This window comes from Gorilla gorilla, chromosome 17 (genome assembly GCF_029281585.2).
Source record: "Gorilla gorilla gorilla isolate KB3781 chromosome 17, NHGRI_mGorGor1-v2.1_pri, whole genome shotgun sequence".
Lineage (NCBI taxonomy): Eukaryota > Metazoa > Chordata > Mammalia > Primates > Hominidae > Gorilla > Gorilla gorilla.
In genome coordinates this window covers 88,674,304-88,697,694 of record NC_073241.2, presented here as the reverse complement: position 1 = coordinate 88,697,694, position 23,391 = coordinate 88,674,304, and the positions used below count along the sequence as shown (strand labels likewise).

The following is a 23,391-nucleotide window of genomic DNA, read 5'->3' as shown; positions in this document are numbered from 1 at the left end:
GACTTCAAACTATACTACAAGGCTACAGTAACCAAAATAGCCTGGTATTGGTACCAAAACAGATTTATAGACCAATGGAACAGAGCAGAGGCCTCAGAAATAACACCACACATCTACAACCATCCGATCTTTGACAAACCTGACAAAAGCAATGGCAAAAGGATTCCCTATTTAATAAATGGTGCTGGGAAAACTGGCTAGCCACATGCAGAAAACAGAAACTGGACCCCTTCCTTACACCTTATACAAAAATTAACTCAAGATGGATTAAAGACTTAAACAAGACCTCAAACCATAAAAACCCTAGAAGAAAACCTAGGCACTACCCTTCAGGACACAGGCATGGGCAAGGACTTCATGACTAAAACACCAAAAGCAATTACAACAAAAGCCAAAATAAACAAATGGGACCTAATTAAACTAAAGAGCTTCTGCACAGCAAAAGAAACTATCATTAGAGTGAACAGGAAACCTACAGCATGGGAGAAAATTTTTGCAATCTATCCCTCTGACAAAGGTCTAATATCCAGAATCTACAAGGACTTCAGCAAATTTACAAGAAAAAAAAAACCCTGTCAAAAAGTGGGCGAAGGTTATGAACAGACACTTAACAAAAGCTAAAATTGACAAATGAGATCTAATTAAACTAAAGAGCTTCTGCACAGCAAAAGAAACTATCATCAGAGTGAACAGGCAACCTACAGAATGGGGGAAATTTTTTGCAATCTATCTGACAAAGGTCTAATATCCAGAATCTACAAGGACTTAAAACAAATTTACAAGAAAAAAAAAACCCCATCAAGAAAGAAGGATATGAACAGACACTTCTCTAAAGAAGACATTTATGCAGCCAAAAAACATATGACAAAAAGCTCATCATCACTGGTCATTAGAGAAATGCAAATCAAAACCACAACGAGATACCATCACACTCCAGTTAGAATGGCAATCATTAAAAAGTTAGGAAACAACAGATGCTGGCAAGACTGTGGAGAGATAGGAACGCTTTTACACTGTTGGTGGGAGTGTAAATTAGTTCAACCATTGTGGAAGACAGTGTGGCGATTCCTCAAGGATCTAGAACCAGAAATACCATTTTACCCAGCAATCCCATTACTGGGTATATACCCAAAGGATTATAAACTTTTCTACTATAAAGATACATATACACGTATGTTTACTGCAGTACTATTTATAATAGCAAAGACTTGGAACAAACCCAAATGCCCATTAATGACAAACTAGATAAAGAAAATATGGCATATACAACATGGAATACTATGCAGCCATAAAAAAGAATGAGTTCATGTCCTTTGCAGGGACATGAATGAAGCTGGAAACCATCATTCTCAGCAAACTAACACAGAAACAGAAAACCAAACACTGCATGTTCTCACTCATAAATGGGAGTTGAACAATGGGAACACATGGACACAGGGAGGGGAACATCACTCACACACCGGGGCCTGTCGGCGGGGGTGGGGAGCAAGGGGAGGGAGAGCCTTAGGACAAATACCTAATGCATGGAGGGCTTAAAACCTAGACAATAGGTTGGCAGGTGCAGCAAACCACCATGGCACGTGTATACCTACGTAACAATCCTGCACGTTCTGCACATGTATCCCAGAACTTAAAGTAAAATAAATTTTAAAAAAGGAGAAATGTTGCATAGACCTCAGGGATGCTTGGATCCCAGTTCTATGAATGAAATGTTATATAGGAACTCAAAATCACAGAGGATAAAAAAGAATATTAGGTCATTAACAGCTCACCATGGATTAGGTTTCTGGCCTTTCATGGGGTGAAGAAGAATGCTTTAGGGTCCTGGGTGTCTAGAGCAACAGATAATAAAAACTAGTAGACTTGCTGACTCTTATCTATCAACAATGTCCAGTTGCTTTACCATATTACACATGGTAAATATTCACAATGAGATTGTGCTCTTTCTTTGTAGCCATTTTTAATTGAACCCTGCCAAGGGGCTTCAACTGGGTTCAATATTTTAATATGTTTACTTTTAAATATCTGAAGTTAATATGAAAAGCTGCTAAAATGTTTGAAACAGGATTGTGTTTCATTATCTCTGTGATTTCCTTCAAGTTGAAAACATTGTAAAACTGAAAAAAAAAAAACAGGAGTCTTGCCTTCAGCATTTAGGTGATGCCCTACTGAAAAGGGTGTCTTTGATGCTTACAAAGTTATTTAATTATTTATTTATTTATTTTGAGACAAGGTCTGGCTCTATCACCCAGGCTAGAGTGCAGTGGCACAATCTTGGCTCACTGCAACCTCCACCTCCTGGGCTCAAGCCATCTGCCCACCTCAGCTTCTAGAGTAGCTGGGACTACAGGTGCGCACCATCACACCCAGCTAATTTTTTGTATTTTTAGTAGAGATGAGGTTTTGCCATGTTGCCCAGGCCGGTCTTGAATTCATGAGCTCAAGCAATCTGCCTGCCTCAGCCTCCCAAAGTGCTGGGATTAGAGGTGTGAGCCACCACACCTGTCCAGAAGTGTTTTAAGAGGCAGAAAGACACTGAGAAAAATGACAGCTTGGTTGGGATCAAACCTTCTAAAATTTGTGATAATATGATTAACTCTTTGCTCCTCTTTTCTATGCTGGCAAAAGGTGTCTAGGATGCCAGATTAATAGAACTGTCTCATTTTTAAAACAAATAGACATCTCATAGCACATGCTGATACTGTCTTGGGAGAGCAGAAGGACAAGGAGCAGATTGGGACATTGGGAGACATCTTTTCTTCTTTGTAACCCCCACTTGCTGAGGGAGCTCTGAGGATCAACGGATTGTTTTTTAATAATTGGTTATCAATTCCAATTTTCTTTGACTCAAGTGATTAAAGGTATTTGTGAAGTGTTATTCATAATAGCAAAAACTGGAAAACAATTCAAATGTCTGTATGAGATTAAATTATGATTATGATATGTTTTGTACAATGAAGTACTAAAAATAGTTAAGCACTTCTAGGGCTGCTAATATAGCACCTGTCTTAAAGTTAGAAAAAGGCACTTCCTCCTGATGGATGTAGCGTGGCAGACTCACAGACTGAGGGCTGATTTCCACCTCCTCTTGTCACCTTGGACAGGCATCCCTGCTCTGGACACAATCATACTGGTAGTACTGGGTAGATCCATGCTTACCTTATAGAAAGATAACTACTTTATGTTATGGAATGAAATATGTATATGCCATACATTTATATCATCTGATCCTATTTTTAAAAATCAGAGCGTATATATTGGTAAATGCACAGAATAGAAATTCTCTGGAAGGTTGGGTATCACACTACTAATCATTGGTTGACTCCAAGAAGTGGGGTTGGAGTTGGGGAGGGGGAGAGAATTGTTTTTACTTTATACAGTTCTCCACTATTTTAATTTTTATATTAGCATATTTTGCATTTGTGATTGTAATATATTTTAAATTTTATTGGTAAAAATTATAAACAGGACCCTAATTAAACTCATTACTGAAAAGAATTTAAACTCTTCACTTTGTAACTCTGCCTTGCAGTTATGCACTACACTTGAAGAGAAAATAATGACTCCATAAAGTTACGAGAAGAGATGAGTGGAGTGGCTGTTCTACATAGTGGTTCAGTACACCTCTGTGTTCATCTTCCTGAGAAACCTCATATATTGTATCCCTGTTGGTTGAAAACTGATTATTTGATCTATGGCATAACCTTGAACCGAAAAGTCTTTGTTCTTATCATATAATTATATCCTTCTAACTTGGATCACTACTGCATTTTGTAATCCTCATAGATAATCTATAAGGCGCGATCATGTTCTTGATTAACTGTGCAGGACACACTGTTGGTTATATTTGGATCTTTCATTTCTGCCTTCCTCCTTCTGAACTGAGCCCCAGTTGAGTTCATACGTTCACTCCCCATCACACACACATAACCCTTGTGACTCAGGGGAAGCTAACTCCATCCCCAGGTCCCAGGGTAGATCAGGATTTGTCTAACTAGTGATTCTCAGAGTGTGGTCCCCAGATAAGCAGCATTAGTATCACCTGGAGCTTGTTAGCAATACAAATTATTAGACCCTATTCTCAACCTACTAAAACTAGAAATGTGGGTCTCAGAAATTTGTGTTTTAACCAACTCCAGAAGTGATTCTGAATGATATTAGAGTTTGAGAACCACTGTTCTCAATCAAGGCTGGTAATCTTGTACTCTTTACCAGCAACTGATTCAGTGCTTGGTCTTCCCCTGGCTACGGTTAATGTTCCAAAGATGGACGTGTAACCTAGATTGACCTAATCAGAATGAAAGGCAGAAATTTTATCCAAATGAAAGAGATTTTCTGTCTCTCCCATTGAACCTAAAGAAGATCTGACATCTTAGAACCTTGAGAGAAGCTAACCTGAGGACAAAGTCAATGTGAGGTAGAACCAGAACATTTCAAAGATAGAGAGAACCTAGTCGTAACTTCCTGGGCCCAGTCCTAATCTAACTTACAGTTCAGTGAGATAACAGATTTCTTTATTGTTTAAGCCACTTTGAATTGGGGCTTTTTTTGCTCTTGCAGCCTAAAGCATTCAATTTATTAAAACACATATAATAATTTTCTAACTGTTCAAAGTTAAATCTGAATTCTCCAAGCAAGTTGTATTCCTACTGCCTTGCCTCTAGTATAGCGGTTTTAACACTTAATTGTCTGATGTTGTGAATAAGAACAAACACATGTGAATGAATGATCATGCACTGAAGGAGCAGGCAGACAATATCATTTTCATTACTCTTATCAAATATAATTTATTCAGTCATTAGGAGGCTCCAAAAATAGTTAATCCACTAATGCAAACAATGAATTGCCATGGTAACCTTAGTTTTAACACTATTTTTGCTGTAACTAAGTGAAATTCTTTCCAGCTAGCTTAAGCAAAACGGAGGTCTATTTTAAGACTACCGGAGTGGCTCACAGACCATGGATTTTACCCCAACTCCAGCCAACAATTATGTGTGCCATTGATGAGGGGAGTGTATCTGGGTCAAAGAAAATTGAAATTGATCACCAATGATGAAAAAACAACCCATTAATCCACAGGGGTCCCTGTGAGTAGGAAGACCAGAAAGAAAAGATATCTCCCAATCTGCTTTTTGGCTTCTTATTCACTCCAGAGCAAAACGCCATTCTGTGCTATGTGCTAGAAGACATCCATGGGTTTTATAAGTGGGACAGGCCTGTCAATCTTCTGGCATTTGGGATACTGTTTGCTAGCACAGAAGAGGCTGGCAATGAGTCATGGATATTGCCAGAAGATAGTTATAAGGAATCAGGCAGCAAACCAAGCCCTGGTACTGCCACTCCATCTCTCCAGCTCTGTGCAGGGCCCAGTGGTGTGTTGAGGGACCCTCATAATTTTTATTCCCCTCCCAACTCAAAAATGTGAGCTTAATTTTTGGAAATTGCCTCAGGCACTAGAGGGTAGTAGGAAATCCCTCCTCATTGTGTTGTACAAAATTTGCAATATGGTATTGCCCTGAAGGTAAAAAAAAACTTAATTGTAAGGAATTTCCCCTACATGGATTACTTCAAAAATACAGATTTTAAAATTCACTGGCCCAGAGTTCCTGGGGCCTGGAGTAAAAGCATTCTGATCCTTGAAACTTCAGTTTGCCAGGCCCAGTTTCTCAATTTCACTATTTGTAAAATGGTCTTATCTAACTCAAACCGAAAAGCTCTCAGTTCTGAAGGAAAAATGCTATAAAATTTAAAGTTTAACAACTTAGACAAAACAACAAGCAAGATTGCCAGACATGACACACAAAAAACCCTTACGGGGGAAAATAGTAAATTGAGCTATATTAAAATTATAAGTATCTATTCACTAAAAGACAACATTAAAAGAGTGAAAAGTCATCTCACGAAGTGGGTGCAAATATTCGCTATATGTATATATCCAAGCAGAGACAGGTATTCAGAATAGTTTCTACAAGTTAACAAAAAAAGTCAGACAACTGAAGCCCTCACATACTGCTGATGGCAGTGTAAATTAGCACAACCACTCTGAAAATTTGGCAGGATCTACTATGACCCAGCAACTCTACTCCTAGTTATATACCCAATAGAATTTTTTTTTTATTATACTTTAAGTTCTAGGGTACATGTGCACAACGTGCAGGTTTGTTACATATGTATACATGTGCCATGTTGGTGTGCTGCACCCATTAACTCTAGAAATGTGTGCTTTTTTAAAAAAAGAAAATCTGGATGCTGGTTGCATGGGAGGTATTCATTTTGGCAAAAATTCATTGAGTTACATTCTTAAGGCTGGCATAATTTTCTCTATATAATATGCTTCAATAAAACAGTTTTTTTTTTTAAGAAACAGCTTCACAACACATAAAGATTTACATTTATGGTTCAGCAAAATTACAAATATTTACTTGTATTATGCTTGAAATTCAGGTCCCTCATGAGTTCAAATCATGCGTAATGAATTGAAAATACTTAATATACATAATGTTTAACATAAAACGGTTCTTAAGATTGAAGGCTTTAATGATAGAATGGCTGGAATTGAAACCTATCTCTGCCACTTACTGTGTGACATTGGGCAAATTATTTAATCTTTCTATGCTTCTGTTTCCTCATCTGTAAATGGAAATATTAATGGCATCTACCTTAGAGGGCTGCTGTCAGCATTCAATAAGTTAACATATGTTGAAGGCTTAGTGCAGTTACTGACACACAGAAAGCACTCAGTAAGTGTTTGCCATTTTTATAACATTAATGTTTGTTTAACAAATATTTATGGAATCTTCACTCTGTGCAAGGCATAGAGCTGGTTGCCAGAGCAATGAGAGAACCAAAGAAAATAAAATGATTAAATCCTATGGGTTTAAAACCCTGGAGAGTCCAGGGCAATGACCCACGTACACCATACAGTGGATAAATGTTTGTTACTGCTGCTGCTGAGATAGCAGTAAGTATGGTACTTTCATTTAAATTACATCTCGAGACTAGCAGGTGGAAAGCCTTAAATCAATATTCAACTTGAAGGCTTTATTTGAGCAATAGAAAGATTTAACAGTAATGGCCCATGAATCCGAAGATGGGATTCAACTTCCAAAACTGGGAAGTTAATGAAAAATAAGTTTAAGTAATGTGGGTATTGAGTCCCTAGGGCTAGCGTGGCGTTCATGTAGCCCACACGAACAGAGCTAATAAAAAGCCATGTGTAAAAACAATATAAATCATACTGCTGTTTCTTAGACTTGAAAAACTCATCATGACACATTTTTGAAAAAACAAAACTTTGGATTACCATGAATATTTTGACGATATTTTTTCCTAAGCAAGGGAAAGAGGAGTCCCCTTTAAAATACAGAACGTATTCATTGAGTGGAAGACCGATCCTATATCAAATGTCCAGGTTCTACAGACGCCTGGGTCCATAGCACATTATCCCTCTCACCAAAACCAAACCAAACCAAAGTCAGTTTCATCTGAATGCACTATGGCCATGGTTTCAAAATTTGGAAAGCTCTTGGAATTAAATTTTGAGATGTAAAGGCTGGCTGACAAATTCACAGAAACCCTCTTTCCGACACCAACTTATAAATCCTAAGGCATCCTACAATCCCGTGGGTGCTGGTTCCTAGTTTGAAACGCTCTAACACAGCTTGGTAGAGCTCAGTGGGCTGGGACCATATGCATTCGGGATTGTGCCACTGAAAAACTGATGTCACATCAAAGGAACACCTTTCTTCTAATATACTAAAAAGGTTTTGTACAGGCTGGGTCCAGAGGTCTTAGGGCTAGCCCATTCCTGCTCCCAGGTATTCTAATAAGCCGGAGAAAGCTCCCTGCAGGTAAGGACCCATCGGCGCTTCCCGCACTCTGCCGCGCGGGAAGGGAAGGTTGGAGTCCTTTCCCCACCCCCGGAGGGTGGGCGGGGCCTAAGGACCGCACCGCCCCAGACCCGCCCCCTGCGCGTGGCCCCGCCCACAGCTGCTCCTGGCCGTGCGGCCTCGCGGAAAGCGGAGGCCGGGGGCGGGGCTCACCCCTTGCCCTTGGGGGTCCCCCGGGCTCTGCCAATCAGCGAGCGCCCTGTTGGCCGTCCGCAGCCATCCGCGCCCCTCCCTCTCCCGCCCTCCTCCGCGTTCCAGAATCCAAGATGGCGGGATCCAGGCAAAGGGGTCTCCGGGCCAGAGTTCGGCCGCTGTTCTGCGCCTTGCTGCTGTCACTCAGTCGCTTCGTCCGGGGCGACGGCGTGGGAGGAGACCCCGCGGCCGCGTTGCCACATCGCCGTTTCGAGTACAAATACAGCTTCAAGGGGCCGCACCTGGTGCAGAGCGACGGGACCGTGCCCTTCTGGGCCCACGCGGGGAGTAAGCCGGAGCAGAGGGCTGGGGGCCGGGTTCCTCCCCCGCTTCTGCTGCCTCTTCGCCTTTCATCCGCGGCTACCCTGGTGTGCTGAGGTTCCCGTTCCAGCAGCTGCACGCCATATGCGCTGTGGAGGGGACCCTCCTGGCAGCCCCTCCGCCGGGTCCCTCCTGGTTCGCACGGTTCCTTCCGCTTGTCCCCGAGTCTTTCCCTCACCCATTCTGTTCTGTCTCACCCGCCTGCTGTCTTCCCTTCTTTGATCTCGTCGGTACTTTCCGTTGGATCTAGAGGTGTTTGGTTACCTCCTACACTTCTAGCACTCAAACTTGCTTCTAGGTATCATGTTTCACAACGTCACGTCTCTAGGAGAAATGTGCCCTACCCCCAGCCATCCCAACCTGAGACATGTTCTAGAAGCCCCCTTACTTCCTTTCCCGCTTCCACCCCCCACCCCCGATCCCCGCTTTCTTTGCTCCGGTGTTAGCAATGGTTAATGCTTAGCTTGAACCCCATGCCCACTGACGGCTCCTGAGATGGCATATAGTGGTATTAGAGTAATTTTTTAAGTCTTTGTATGTCAGAAGATATTCTTATACTGTTGGAACTACACATTTTCCTCTCAGTGACTTGGTGTGGTCTTTGATCTTTTGTAGTAACACATTATGTAACTTTTTAGGAGAAGGGATATATTTTTAGGGATTGATTGTTTCTGAACCTGAGACTAAGAATAGCATTACATTTTTAGCCCTTTAAAAAAATTGGAAGCATTGAAATAATCTTGGGTTCATATTTTATTCACTCTCTGTGTTTGGCCCTTTTGTAGATAACAGAGCCTTGCTAGAGCATTTACTTACCTGAAAGAAAACGTATCTGCACTTTTTAGTGCTGATGTGTCACTGCTGACTAAGGAGTCAATCGTAGCATTTGGCATGACATAAGCTCTGTTCAATGACCATCAGATATACCCGTTGAACAAGTGGCAAATGCCTTTATATGAGATGAGGAGCTCTGGCAGTTTGAATTCTATCTTTGTGTGTGATTAATCTTTTTTTTTTTTTTTTTTACTATAAGCTTTAGGGTACATGTGCACAACGTGCAGGTTAGTTAGTATGTATACATGTGCCATGTTGGTGTGCTGCACCCATTAACTCGTCATTTAACATTAGGTATATCTCCTAATGCTATCCCTCCCCCCTCCCCCATAAGTAATCTTTTATATAAGGTTTTTATACATCACTTTAGATTATCCAGTTCTTGAAACAAAATGTTTCATTTCTAGAAAGTAATTACTGAATAGGAAGCACCCTTTTAGGAAGCGCTATTTCTCTCAAATTAATGTGTAATTGAAAGGTATAGATTTTAATTTGACTTAATGACCAAGTCATTAAGTAGTTGAAGTAGAGTGCAGTTATTTCGTTACTCAGCAGTCATTTATTATGTGCCCATGCAGCAAGGGTATATTACTGGGCATTTCTTATCAAGGTATCTCTATTCTTGATACACAAAGGTGATGCAAATGATATCAAACACAAGTTTTTGGAGTTTTTGTTTCTATTTGTGGGATGTTGATGAATTATTCAGTAGTGGTGATGGATTTGTTCACAGATTTTCACTTCTACACCTCTCCACTGCCTGCCTGTTCTTCTAACCCTTTTCTCTTTTTCTCACACTCACATACACTACATTAGCCAATTAGGAATGTTAATCAACTAGTCAAATCAGCTACCTTGACTTCCTTTACAGAGCCGTAACCAACTAATCTATTCTGCTGCAGAAATGTCAAGATAATGTACCAGTAAATTAAAGCCGTGTGGCTAGAATGAATTTGAAACAAAGTATTAGTATTTTAGCCATGATTTATCTGGCTACTGGCTTTGGGAATCTCTGCTATAGACATCCCTTGCTTTCATTGTCACTGTAGTTTTTGCATAAGCCTTACTGTAACTACATTGATCATTTTTTTCTTTTCGTTTTACTCTGCAATTCATTACTTTAAAAAAAAAGTAGAGAAATTTAAGATCTAGTTTAAACACAGCCCTTTACCTTCAACCCCAAATTAAGACCAAATCTATGGTGTTTCTCTTTCTTAACTCTAATGTTCCTTTAGTACACTTAAGGCCATAAGGGCAAAAAGTGATAATTTGTAACCCTTTATAGCTCTCAGAGTTCTTTCATTCTCTGATTTGATCCTTAGTAGACAAGGCGGGTGTTATCTGTTTTATAGATGAAAAACTGATGTTCAGAAAGGTTAAGGTTTTTGAAAAAGGATACATAAGTAGTAAGTGTCAGTGAAGTTGAACTCAAATCTAGGTCTTCTGATTCTGTGTTCAGTCTCTTTCCATGATGCCCACACCCCCATCCTTTGAATGTTTGTAAGTAACAGTGAACAGTGACTGATCCTACTGAAGTGTCTCAGCTTTCCTTTTTGTCAATTTTTTTCTACCTGTAAAGTGATATTACAGTTACAGTTGTATTTCCCAGCATGGGTTTCAGAATTAGTTAATATCTGAGAGCTAGAATTGTTCAAATTTTAAGTCTGATAGGCCTTTAGTAATTACCTAGTCTAATAATAGGAGAAATAGCTAACATTTATTGAAACATTTAAAGCTACTTGTGTAGGCACTTAAATACCTATGAGGCTGTTCAAGAAATGGAGTAACTTGCCTACAGATCAAACAGCTAGTAAGTAGTAGAGCTGGGGCTTGAACCTAGCCTGGAGATGTAAACCACCGTTTTAGGGATCACTATTTTCTCTGAGAATCTTCTGAAGAATTGCTTTTTGAAGTTCAGTTGACCCTCTCCATGGAAGAATGTATATAAGTACAGTATTTTGCATATAACTTTTAGGGTGTTTATGGAAGTGATCGAGCCTAGCTCCTTCATTTTACAGGTAAACATATGGTGAATCCAAGAGAATAAGAGAATTATTTGCTCAAAGTCACACAGCTGAACTGAGACTAGGAACAAGTCTCTTGATTCCTAGTGGTATGTTCTTTTCACACTGTTTGAGCTTTCTAACCTTTGTAAACAGGTAAAATACGTTGCAGCTTTTCTAAAAATATAAATTTTTAAGGTTTTTAAAAAGAATGTTATGAGAATCAGATAGTTTGCCTTAAAGTCATAATTCCCTTTCTCTCACCCACTGTCCCTGTAATTTTTAGTGTATGAGTGTAGCTTTAATTTTTTTTATTTGATAAGGGAGGTGTTAGCCCTAAACTTTTAAAGTTAAAACTGTCAACATGAAATTTTTTCCAAATCATTATTGTACAGGTTACTAAGTCTCTGTAGGTATATTTAGCAGTTTGGAAATGATTCATTGAGTTTTACCTAATTATAACTTAAAGCTTTTTTCCCCTGATTTCTGTTCTAGATGCTATTCCAAGTTCAGATCAAATTCGAGTAGCACCATCTTTAAAAAGCCAAAGAGGCTCAGTGTGGACAAAGACAAAAGCCGCCTTTGAGAACTGGGAAGTTGAGGTGACATTTCGAGTGACTGGAAGAGGTCGAATTGGAGCTGATGGCCTAGTATGATCATTTCTTTAACTTAGAAAATGTGCATAAATGCATATACCACTAGCCTCTAACTGTTCCCTATTATATATTTTCAGGCAATTTGGTATGCAGAAAATCAAGGCTTGGAGGGCCCTGTGTTTGGATCAGCTGATCTGTGGAATGGTGTTGGAATATTTTTTGATTCTTTTGACAATGATGGAAAGGTATATTTATTGTCAGGACTGTTATCCACTTTAATACATCTATCAACAGAGTTAGGCTGTGAGAAATAATAGCTTATTCAATGCTTTCATCAGTTTGATAGTACAGAACTCCCCAAGCTATATGGTAAATATGATAATTAGTCTTTATATAGCTAGGAATGTATCAGTTTAATTTACATGTGCATGATTTTTTGTACGTCAGCTTGAGGGCATAGTAGAGCCCTGACTCAGAACTTTGCAGTGACCCCTGCTCCCATGGCCCTATTTAATGGATAAATGCAAATCCTTAGATGTAGGTGGTGAAAACAGTAGTGTTTAGAAGACTCTAACAGTTTACTTACATAAGAACATCCAAGTGCATGACTATTGCTAGCTCACATATTCATGTCTGGTCATATGTTAATCATTCTTTTTGATTGGGCCAATTTTTCTGATGATCTCTCCTAAAACAGTTAAGATCAAAATGTACTTACAAATTGGAAACATTAGCTTGTGGCTTAACAGCCTTAAGGTTGCTGGTTGTTTCTCTATTAATTTTCAGGGGTTATTGTTAGCAATTTAAAGAACTGTAGTAATTCCTTGAGTGCCAAGGCCATTTTAAAATTTGGAGTCCTAGAATCTTAGATATGTAAGTCACTTCATAGTACATCAAGAATGATGTAGAATGCTTTGATTAAAGACATTTTTAAAAATGTTTTCTTTATTTTTAGAAAAATAATCCTGCTATAGTAATTATAGGCAACAATGGACAAATCCATTATGACCATCAAAAGTAAGTGTGTGTTTTTTTACATTACTCTTGATTTCAGCTTCTTTTTGGAATCCTTATGAAATACATTGTTTCAAATCTGAACACCTTCCAAATGAAAAAAATACTGTTCTTTTTCTTGAGACATGTTTTGTAACTTGGTAGAAAGGTTTTATTTTATTTGGTTCTGTTCTGAAGTTCTATCTGTGGACCATCTCAGATTCAAACATGGTATGTGTTTTTAATTTAACCTCAAATTGTTTAATAATATACTTTTGAAACTTTATAGACTGTTCCTGGCTCTCAGTGATGCCACTAATCATGCATTTTTATCTTCATTAAAAGGGATCTTTAAAAAATAAAGTTGAGTCTTGATTATTAAGGCTGATGATTAAGCAATTTATGCCATCTTATTTAACTTCAATATTGCGTTATTTAAAGACTCAGTGGTTTGCAGAGGTTCTAAGTGTTCAGTACAGTCAACCCTCTGTATTTGTGGGTTCCGTATCTGTGGATTCAACCAACTGCAGATCAAAAATAATACAAATTATTTTGTGTACGCAACAAGAATACAAATTTTAAAATACATTGTAACCACTATTTACAAAACATTTACATCATATGAGGTGTGATAAGTAATCTAGAGATGATTTAAAGTATACAAGAGGATATGTGCACGTTACATGTAAATACTGTGCCATTTTATATAAGGGACTTCAGCATCTGAGGATTTTGGCATCCACAGGGGTCCTGGAACCAATGTCCTGTGGATGTTGAAGGATGACTGTATATTTATAATGTATTTAAATTAGGTATGTACATTTTTTATTTTCACGTGTTTGTTGTGGAGGAAATAGCTTTTAACCAGTGAACTGTAAGAAAGGTGACTTATCCATGTGCCTGTTTACTGTTTTTCTGCTTTAGTGAGTTTCAGCCCTGGTAGTTCCTCATAACTCCCTATGGAGCTATTTAAAATGGAGGTGCCTAGGCCACCTCCTTTTGATTCTGCTTCAGTTGATTTGGAGTGGAATCTACATGTTAAAAGCCCAGTGAGTGATTCGTGTTCTGCCCTAGGGTAGAGATTCACTGCCTTAGTCTCATGTAGTCTCATGTAGTCTTTTGAGTAAATAACATAAAATATCTCAAGACTTTTTCATAACTTGATATTATTTTAATCTTCCTGAATTTTTAAATATTGAAAAGCTGAGTGTCTTGTTTGTTCTCCTTTCTCTTATACTATAGTGATGGTGCTAGTCAAGCTTTAGCAAGTTGCCAGAGGGACTTTCGTAATAAACCCTATCCTGTCCGAGCAAAGATTACCTATTACCAGAAAACATTGACAGTAAGTAACATTTATTTAGAGAGAATCAAATAAACAATGTTACAGTATCACTTTTCATTTTGAATTTTTGATAGAAATTAAATGCACTTAAATTTGGATATGCTTACATACTCTTCATTGTTACTCTAAGAGAACAGAGGTGGCTTCAAAGCTCAGTGTAAGTGGTCATCTGTTGTAAACCCCTGATGATATGTTTCCATTTAGTCAGTAAATGTTTAAGCCCCCTACTGTATAGCACATGTGAGAGATATATATATCTATAGATAGATAGGTAGGTAGGTAGGTAGATAGATAGATAGATAGATAATCTCCAAGCCTTCAGGATACAAATATGAGTAAGACAGACAGACTTTCTCCCCAGAGAGCTTATAGCCTAACAGAGGACACACAAATGTAGCATTCCTATGCTGTGTGATAAATGCTATGTTGCAGACACTATCAAGTGGTCCTGTGGTTAGAATCCTGTAACTGCCAGGTGGAGGTGGGGAAGGGCAGGAACATTTTCTCAGAGTTGAGCTGTGCCTTACAGGGAGATCAGGAAGTTCCTGGGAGTTGGGGGAACAGGGTGTGTGTGTGTGTGAGTGAGTGGGTGTACTCCAAGCACAGAAAGCAGGCATAGGCCCTTGAGAGAGCTTGAAATATTTTGGAAAGGCGTGTAGTTTGGTATGGCTGGGAGATAGAAGAGATCAGTGAGCAGTGAGATTGAAAGGGCAGTAACAGGCCTTGCACAGCTTCCTGTAGTTTAACCTATAAGAAACTTTTAAAAATGTTTAAAGGATTTTAAGCGGGAAGTGAAATTATCAGATTTGCAATTTAGAAAGATGACTTAGGTCCCAGTATTCCTAGTACCAGTTTTCTTGGGGTTGGGGGTGAACACAGTTGTTGAGTCAAGGATAGTTCCTGAATATAGCCAATTGGACAGCTAATTGGTACTATTTACTAGCAAAGAAGCAGCACATTTGTTTGTGTTTTATCTGTTTGGGGGAGGAATGGGAAATCAGAGGGTTGGTAATGAGTTTAGTTGTCGGTAAATTGAGGTTAGAGTAATATATAGGTGGAGATATCTAACTGGCAGTTATGATAACTAAGATCACTATGCATTGTAAACTTTGCTTTTTAAAGATGCCATTAATACCTGGTTATATAATACTTAAAAGTAAAAAAAAAAGTGTATGAATTTTTCTTTCACCTAAATCATGAGCTAGACTTACACTCCTGGGTCTAAATCTCTAAGAAAGTTAGTTCTGTGGAAAACTGTATTGGCTTAGTCTTAATTCCAAGCTAATTTAGAGATCTTAGAATAGAGCAAGTGTCCAACGTATTATGATTAGCTTGGGTTTGAATTCCACTATAATTATTCACCCTGTACAGTTTCATTAGAGTCATCAGTAAGTCTTGCTTACCTGCATGTAGCAAAGCCCAGACATCAAGCATGGTGGGTGCAGACTGTCCATGTGACCCAACACCGTGAGGCTGTGAGCCCTGGCAGCACTCCAAAACAGTAGCCTTGCAAAATGTACTCCCCAAAAAGGGTTCCACAATTGATGAGACTGGTCACTACTCTGCATATTAGCACATTAAAGATTTCTTTATGAAGGATCCTTTATAAAGAAAGGATAAATAAACCTTTATTAAACCTCACATTTCCCAGACTGACTTAACTATGGAATTTTTTTTCACCTAATGTCTATGAGTGATCATGGAGCTAGTGTTTTCAGGTACACGTTTTGAAGAGACTGGCTGGACACGTGACTGCTACTTATTGGTTTTTACCTCTCTGTACATCTGCTCAGTCTGGTAATAATTCCTTTTCTTTCTACTTGGTAAAGTCATACTTAGCTTTGAGCACACAAATTCAGATCCCTTTTCCATCAGATTTCCTAAACAGCTCATAATGATCTGTCTCTCCTAAACTCTTAAAGAGTATTTTTTTTTCTCTAATGCTTATTTGGCCTTGAGATATGTTGTACTGATTTGCTTATTAACTATATGTATATCTCTTCTTATCAATATGATTGTAAACTTCTCCCAATAGGCATATCCTGTATTTCTCCTAGTTCCTAATATTGTGCCAATGTGAAGTACTCAAGAAGTATTTATTTTCATGAGTACTTGCACCCTAGCTTGTCCCAGTTGTTTCCACATTGGAGGGAAAAACAAAGTAAGAGGAGGTTGAAAGCAATAAGTGCTGTTGGTGGGGGAAACACAGTCAAAGCAAGAGATCTTAAATATTGCAAGTGTAGTCTTTAACAATGGTTTGAAACCATAAGGTGAATAAGGAAGGTTATTAGTGATCTCATGAAGAAGTAATAATCAGCAGACAGTTTGTACCTAGGCTTTCAGTTACAGTCCTTCCTACCATTCCTGCCAACTCACAGTACAATGAAATGTGTTACGTCCTTTAAAAAAAGATTGGGGCCGGGCGCGGTGGCTCACACATGTAATCCCAGCACTTTAGGAGGCCGAGGCGGGCGGATCACGAGGTCAGGAGATCAAGACCATCCTGGCTCACACGGTGAAACCCCGCCTCTACTAAAAATACAAGAAAATTAGCCAGGCGTTGTGGCGGGAGCCTGTAGTCTCCGCTACTCGGGAGGCTGAGGCAGGAGAATGGCGTGAACCCTGGAGGCAGAGTTTGCAGTGAGCCGAGATCACACCACTGCACTCCAGCCTGGGCGACAGAGCGAGACCCTGTCTCAAAAAATAAATAAATAAATAAAAATAATTGGAACTAGACAATGAAGACTCCTGCTGGATTTTCAGTTTGTTAGAATTCAAGGAAAAAAATACTGAACAATTGGAGGATTTTAGTGTTGTAATTTGAATGTAATAATCTACATCTTTTTAAGACTCAAAGGCAAATAACTTCCTGATTGTTGATTCTAATTTAAAAGGCTCTGTGGAGGAGGACCAGTTGTAAATGATGTAAAATGAAATAGGAATATTACTAATCACAGGAAACATATTAATATGAACCAAATGCTAAATGATCTTTTAAAATTAATTAAACTAATTTTTAGTTCACATGTTTCCATTCTACAGTATATAGAGAGTAACTCTTCATATTGACAGATTTTATTCTCTTGCTGAAAATTTGGACAGAATACTAGAACATTTTGCCTGTGTGACTGAATCTTAAGTCTCTGACAAAATTTTGACTCTAGAAGTAATGACAGAAGTTCCCTTACTCTGGTGCCGTGGGCCTTCTCCTGCAACCACCCTGAACCTCAGTGACTGTTGTTTAGGGTGGGACTCGTGAGAGGATTATTAGAAACGAAATATATTGAAGAGGCTGAACCACTGCTTGACTGGGATAATGAGAAAAGCATTCATGTGTCAGGTGGATTCCTGTGCTTGCCTAGGATTCTAAGATTCTGTTAAGAAATTTAGGGTCATTCCTTCAAATATACATTTTGCAGAGTAGAAACGTACATCTTTTTAGTTTTTTCCTTCTCTGCCTTGTCAGTATGACTTCTGTCACTTTTGTTCTCTGCTAACCTGTGACAGTCCAGTTACCTCACTAATTTAATTAAGAGGAGCTCACTACTTGTTGAGACAATCTATTTAATTCTCAACCAGCTGCAGATAAAATTGTAAATTTAACCTCTTGGTTTTAGCTGTCACTGGGATCTGAGAACAAGTCTGATCCCTCTACTGCATGAACCATTCCAAGAGAGTAATGATGACTCCCTAGGTCTTCTTGAGAGAAGGCGAACCATATTCCATTTTAGAAAGGTTTTCATAGAAAGTTATCAGATTTTTCTCTCTTTAAACTTTTGACACATAGTGGGGCAAAACTCATTTTTTTAAGTAAAATATATTGTATATTGACACCAAGTAGGAAACGTTATTTAAAATTACTCTTGATAATAATGAAACAAAACTGAATAGTAGTCATAAAACGGATCAATTGAAATTTATTTTCTAATGTCTTTTGCAAAAGCTATAGCTATGGTATGTCTTTCTAGGTAATGATCAATAATGGCTTTACACCAGATAAAAATGATTATGAATTTTGTGCCAAAGTGGAAAATATGATTATCCCTGCACAAGGGCATTTTGGAATATCTGCTGCAACTGGAGGTCTTGCAGGTAAATCTTGCAGTCTGATGATATTAAAAGTTTGTGAGGTGTGTTTTATTGGGAATAGTATATTAGGGATATGTAGACTTGTTTATACTAATAAGTTTTTAAGACTGTTTGGAACTTTCCCATCACCTCTTGTGCCAGTCTTTTGGTCTGTTGAGATTGCTAATTTTCTACTTAAATTGTTCGGTAGGTGTACAATTAACTGGGGCTGTATACAAGTGTGTCAATTACAGCATCAGTTTGGGTGCTATTTTATAGTGAAGGAGACATATTTAAAGTAGAGGCTATCAAAGTCAGCAGGCTTAAAGGCTGGAGATCAAACCACATGACAATTAACTAAAATAGCAATCTTGGCTAGTCACATCCACAGAAAGGTTAATTGCCAAGTGTTTTAGGATCCTGATCATTGTCACATCACATGTAAATGAATTTGGCAACCTAAGGAAAGGTTATTTGGTGACTAAACTTTAAACAAAACCATAGTTACCATTTTTTTCCACATAAGGTGATAAATTACCATTCAACGTCAATGCCATTTTATGTTTATATGATACATTGTAGTTTTAAATATTTTCAAATACATGGATTGTTCCTGACAACCCAGAGAAGAAGGGAGGGAAGATCATATTTTCCATATTTTTAGAAGAACTTGCCAAATTTTAGGTGAAAGAAATTTCTGAAGATCGTATGGCCAATTGATGGTAAGCCCCAGGCAGGACTCGGCCTGGATTTCTGACTCCAGGTTCAGTGCCCTGTTACACAACACAGTTTCTTAAGTTACTTAGTCTACACTACAGTATTATAGTTTTCTTTTTAATCTGTCTACATCTCTAGATTCTGTAAAAACAGTACAAAGCATAAAGATTGCTGTACGATTGTTATTAATTGCTCTTGATTGGTGGATGTGACTAGCCAGGATTGGTATTTTAGTTAAGGGTTAGGAAGTTTGATTTGCTGAGCTGGTACTTTTGGCATAAACAGCTTGAATTTGATTTTTTGATATGATTTTAGGTAAGATAAAATTATTAATATCTTCCATGTGAAAGAAACAAATAAGAAAGTAAGACAAAAAGTGGTATGCACGCTAAGAAAGGTTCAGAGACATATAGGTACCCGGCAGTATGTGGAGACCAGGATTTTCTCTCATTTGTCTTGGGACGTTGTCCATAAAGGAGATTTGTGGGAAACCATGGAGGATCTTGGTACCAGAATAAGGAGTTTGGACTTCTTTTGACCCTTGATTTGTTTATTCATTTCTTATCAGACATTGATTAAACATCTATTATATGTTAAACACTGCTAAATATTCTGATTTAGGGTTTTAAAAAGTGAGTTTTGGATTATTTCTAATATAAATCTTTCAGGTGAATTTTGGTCTCTAAGCTCACAGAGTGCCATTGCCTTTACCAAATTAGTGCTAATTTTTGTCAATTCCCTCACTGGTTATTGTTATTTAAAGCAATAAATATTGATAAAATACATTTACAATGATAAAAGTAATCTCCTATGGAACTTTTTCAGACTTTCTTTTTTTAATTTGTAGATGACCATGATGTCCTTTCTTTTCTGACTTTCCAGTTGACTGAACCTGGAAAAGAGCTGGTAATTTTACACATTTTTTCAAAAACTTTATCAGTTTAGTGGTTTTGCCTTTTAGCTGAACGTTTCGGAAGACTAACTTAGGTTTGGATCTTGTTTCTGCCAGTTACTGCTATATGGTCTTGTGCAAGTCACTGAACCTCTGTAATGCTTCATTTCTTTTTCTTTTTATTTTTTTGAGACGGAGTCTCGCTCTGTCTCCCAGGCTGGAGTGCAGTGGCGCGATATCAGCTCACTGCAAGCTCCGCCTCCTGGGTTCACACCTGTAGTTCCAGCTACTCGGGAGGCTGAGGCTGGAGAATCACTTGAACCTGGGAGGGAGAGGTTGCAGTAAGCTGAGATCAAGACACTGCACTTCAGCCTGGGCAACAGAGTAAGACTCCATCTCAAAAAAGAGAAAAGGGCCAGGCGCGGTGGTTCACGCCTGTAATCCTAGCACTTTGGGAGGCCGAGGCGGGTGGATTGCCTGAGCTAAAGGGTTCAAAACCAGCCTGGACAACACAGTGAAACTCCATCTCTACTAAAAAATACAAAAAAAATTAGCTGGGCGTGGCAGCAGGTGCCTGTTGTCCCAGCTACTTGGGAGGCTGAGGCAGGAGAATTGCTTGAACCTGGGAGGCAGAGGTTGCAGTGAGCCGAGATCACGCTACTGCACTCCAGCCTGGGTGACAGAGCACGACTCTTGTCTCCAAAAAAAAAAAAAAAAAAAAAAAGTAATTTGCTATCGTTTAAGTAAAGAAGGAATACGTTTTTATGTTAACCTTTCCGCTAGTGGTAGAAGAGTTAAAATGAGAAAAATAACATGTATAGAGATATCTTAATGATTTTCTTATCTTTTTGATGATCTATTCCGAAACTCCAAAAAAAAGCCCACACCAGATAAAGAAATTTCGGAAAAGGAAAAAGAAAAGTATCAGGAGGAATTTGAGCACTTTCAACAAGAATTGGATAAAAAAAAAGAGGAATTCCAGAAGGGCCACCCCGACCTCCAAGGGCAGCCTGGTGAGTTGTAGCAAAGCTGACATGGGTGCCGCAGCAGGGCTTGGGGCTGTTGATCATGGACGCTTGAGTCTCTGTGTTGCCTAGCTCATCCCTGCTCTCTGAACAGGCACATTCCAAGTGATTTCTGGAAACAATTTAGGAGCAAATCTTTAGTCTTTAAGAGTCAAGAGATTGGCATTTTTACCAGTGAGAATGTGGCTTAGTCATGTATGAAATAAAGAGTACCATGGTTATTTGGAGGAATGGGACCGCTAGAGTGAAAGCTCCATGAGGACAGGGATTTTGTTAATATTCATTGCTGTGTCCACTAAGCCTAAAAATAAATCCAAAACAATGCTAACCTAGTAGTTCAGGTTCAGTAAATATTTTTTGACTGAAATCATCAAAAGTGTATATTTTTGGTTTTAGTGACACATAATTACCTTATAGTGTGGAGATAATCCTTAAAATCTATCAAAACTGTTATGAAAGTAATGTGACATATCTGCTTCTCTTCCCCATACTACTCAATAGAATCCTGGACTGTATACTTGTAAATTATAAAATACTAGTCTAACCCAATGTTATTAAGAACTTGAGTGTGCTAATGTCAAAAATAAAACATTTTAAGGCCAAATTGAGGGACTTTATATTATCTGCTAGCTTTTTATCTGAATTGTTCCCCATCAGCATAAGTGATCAAAGGTGTACTTAATAAAGGCTGTGGCTAGCATTTGAACTCTATGTAGTATGCAGTTCTCTTAATGATCAACAGTATGAGTCAGACTTAATGAATTTAAAAATGAAACATAAAGGTCATTCTTATTTTGAATTTGTTTTAAACATCATCACATAAAATTTGTGAGTATATCCTGAAGCTGACTTTAGTGTTTGAAAAGTATGGTTTAGTAAATTTTGACAAATGTGTGTACCCATTTAACCATCACCCCGATCAGTACACGGTACCTTTTTTTCATCCCAGAAAATTCCCTCATGCCTCCTTAAAGTCAACAACCTTCTCCACAGAGCCCATCACTATTCTTAGTGTTATCACTGTAGATTAGTTCTGCCTGTTCTTATAAGTAGAATCACACAGTGTAACGAAAGAGAAATATTTTTCCATTTTAATTTTATTTAACTTTTTATATATTTAGGAAGAGTACAAGTGCAGATTTCTTATATGCTTGTGTCATATAGTGGTGAAGTCTGGGGTTTTAGTGTACTCTCACCCTAATGAACATGGTACTCAATGAGTAATTTTCAACCTTCATTCCCCTCCCACCTTTTGTAGTCTCCTGTGTCCGTTATTCCACTCCATTTGTCCATGTGTACCCATTGTTTAGCTTTTACTTATAAGTGAGAATGTATGGTATTTGACTTTCTAAGTCATTTCACTTGGGATAATCACTTCCAGTTCCATCCATGTTGCTGCAAAAGACATAATTTCATTCTTATTTTATGGCTGAGTAGTAGTCTATAGTATATACATACATATATACATACACACACGCCACATTTTCTTTATCAAGTTCTCTGTTGATGGGCACTTAGGTTGATTCCATATCTTTGCTATTGTAAATAGGGCTGCAATAAACGTATAAGTGCAAGTATCTTTTTGATATAATGATTTCTTTCCCTTTGGGTAAACACCCAATAGTGGGATTGCTGGATCAAACGGTAATTCTAATTTTAGTTCTTTGAGAATTCTGCATACTGTTTTCCATGAAGGTTGTACTAATTTACATTCCCACCAACAGCATATAAGCATTCCCTCTTCTCCACATCTTGACAACATCTGTTGTCTTTTGACTTTTTAATAATGGCCATTGTGACTTGTGTAAGATAGTATCTCATTGTGGTTTTAATTTGGATTTTTTTGATGATTAGTGATGTTGAGCATTTCTTCATTTATTTGTTGGCCACTTGCGTGTCTTCTTTTGAAAAATGTCCGTTCATGCTCTTTGCCCAGTTTTTTAATGGGCTTTTTGTTTTTCTCTTGAGTTGTTTGAGTTCCTTGTAGATTCTGGATATTAGCCCTTCGTTGGATGCATAGTTTGCAAATATTGTTTCCCATTCTGTAGGTTAGATTATTGTGTTGATTGTTTCTTTTGCTGTGTAGAAGCTTTTTAGTTTAAGTCCCATTTGTCTATTTTTGTTTTTCTTGTGTTTGCCTTTGAGGACTTGGTCTAAGTTCTTTACCTAGGCCAATATGCAGAAGAGTCTTTCCTCAGTTTTCTTTTAGGATTTGTATGGTTTCATGTGTTGTGTTTAGGTCTTTAATCCATCTTGAGTTAATTTTTGCATACGGTGAGAAGTATGGGTCCACTTGCATTCTTCTATATATAGCTATTCAATTTTTTCAGCACCGTTTATTGAATAGGGTGTCCTTTCCCCAGTGTATATTTTTGTTGACTTTGTTGAGGATCAGTTGATTGTAGGTATGTGGGTTTATTTCTTGGTCCTCTGTTCTGTTCCATTGACTTATGTGTCTGTTTTTATACCAGTATTATGCTGGTTTGGTTACTTTAGCCTTGTAGTATAATTTGAAGTCA

General features: G+C 38.2%; 1 protein-coding gene across 1 annotated transcript in view; it reads left to right on the top strand.

The window, feature by feature from the left end:
• The first annotated feature begins 7,962 nt into the window (after positions 1-7,962).
• LMAN1 (lectin, mannose binding 1) overlaps positions 7,963-23,391 on the top strand; it is a 30,952-nt gene continuing 15,523 nt past the window's right edge. The window contains exons 1-8 of the mRNA XM_004059483.5: positions 7,963-8,369; positions 11,735-11,889; positions 11,973-12,080; positions 12,791-12,852; positions 14,071-14,170; positions 18,139-18,262; positions 19,803-19,861; positions 20,728-20,860. Of these exons, the coding sequence (XP_004059531.3) occupies positions 8,156-8,369; positions 11,735-11,889; positions 11,973-12,080; positions 12,791-12,852; positions 14,071-14,170; positions 18,139-18,262; positions 19,803-19,861; positions 20,728-20,860 (955 nt within the window). The 5' untranslated portion in view covers positions 7,963-8,155. The remainder of the gene's footprint in view (positions 8,370-11,734; positions 11,890-11,972; positions 12,081-12,790; positions 12,853-14,070; positions 14,171-18,138; positions 18,263-19,802; positions 19,862-20,727; positions 20,861-23,391) is intronic.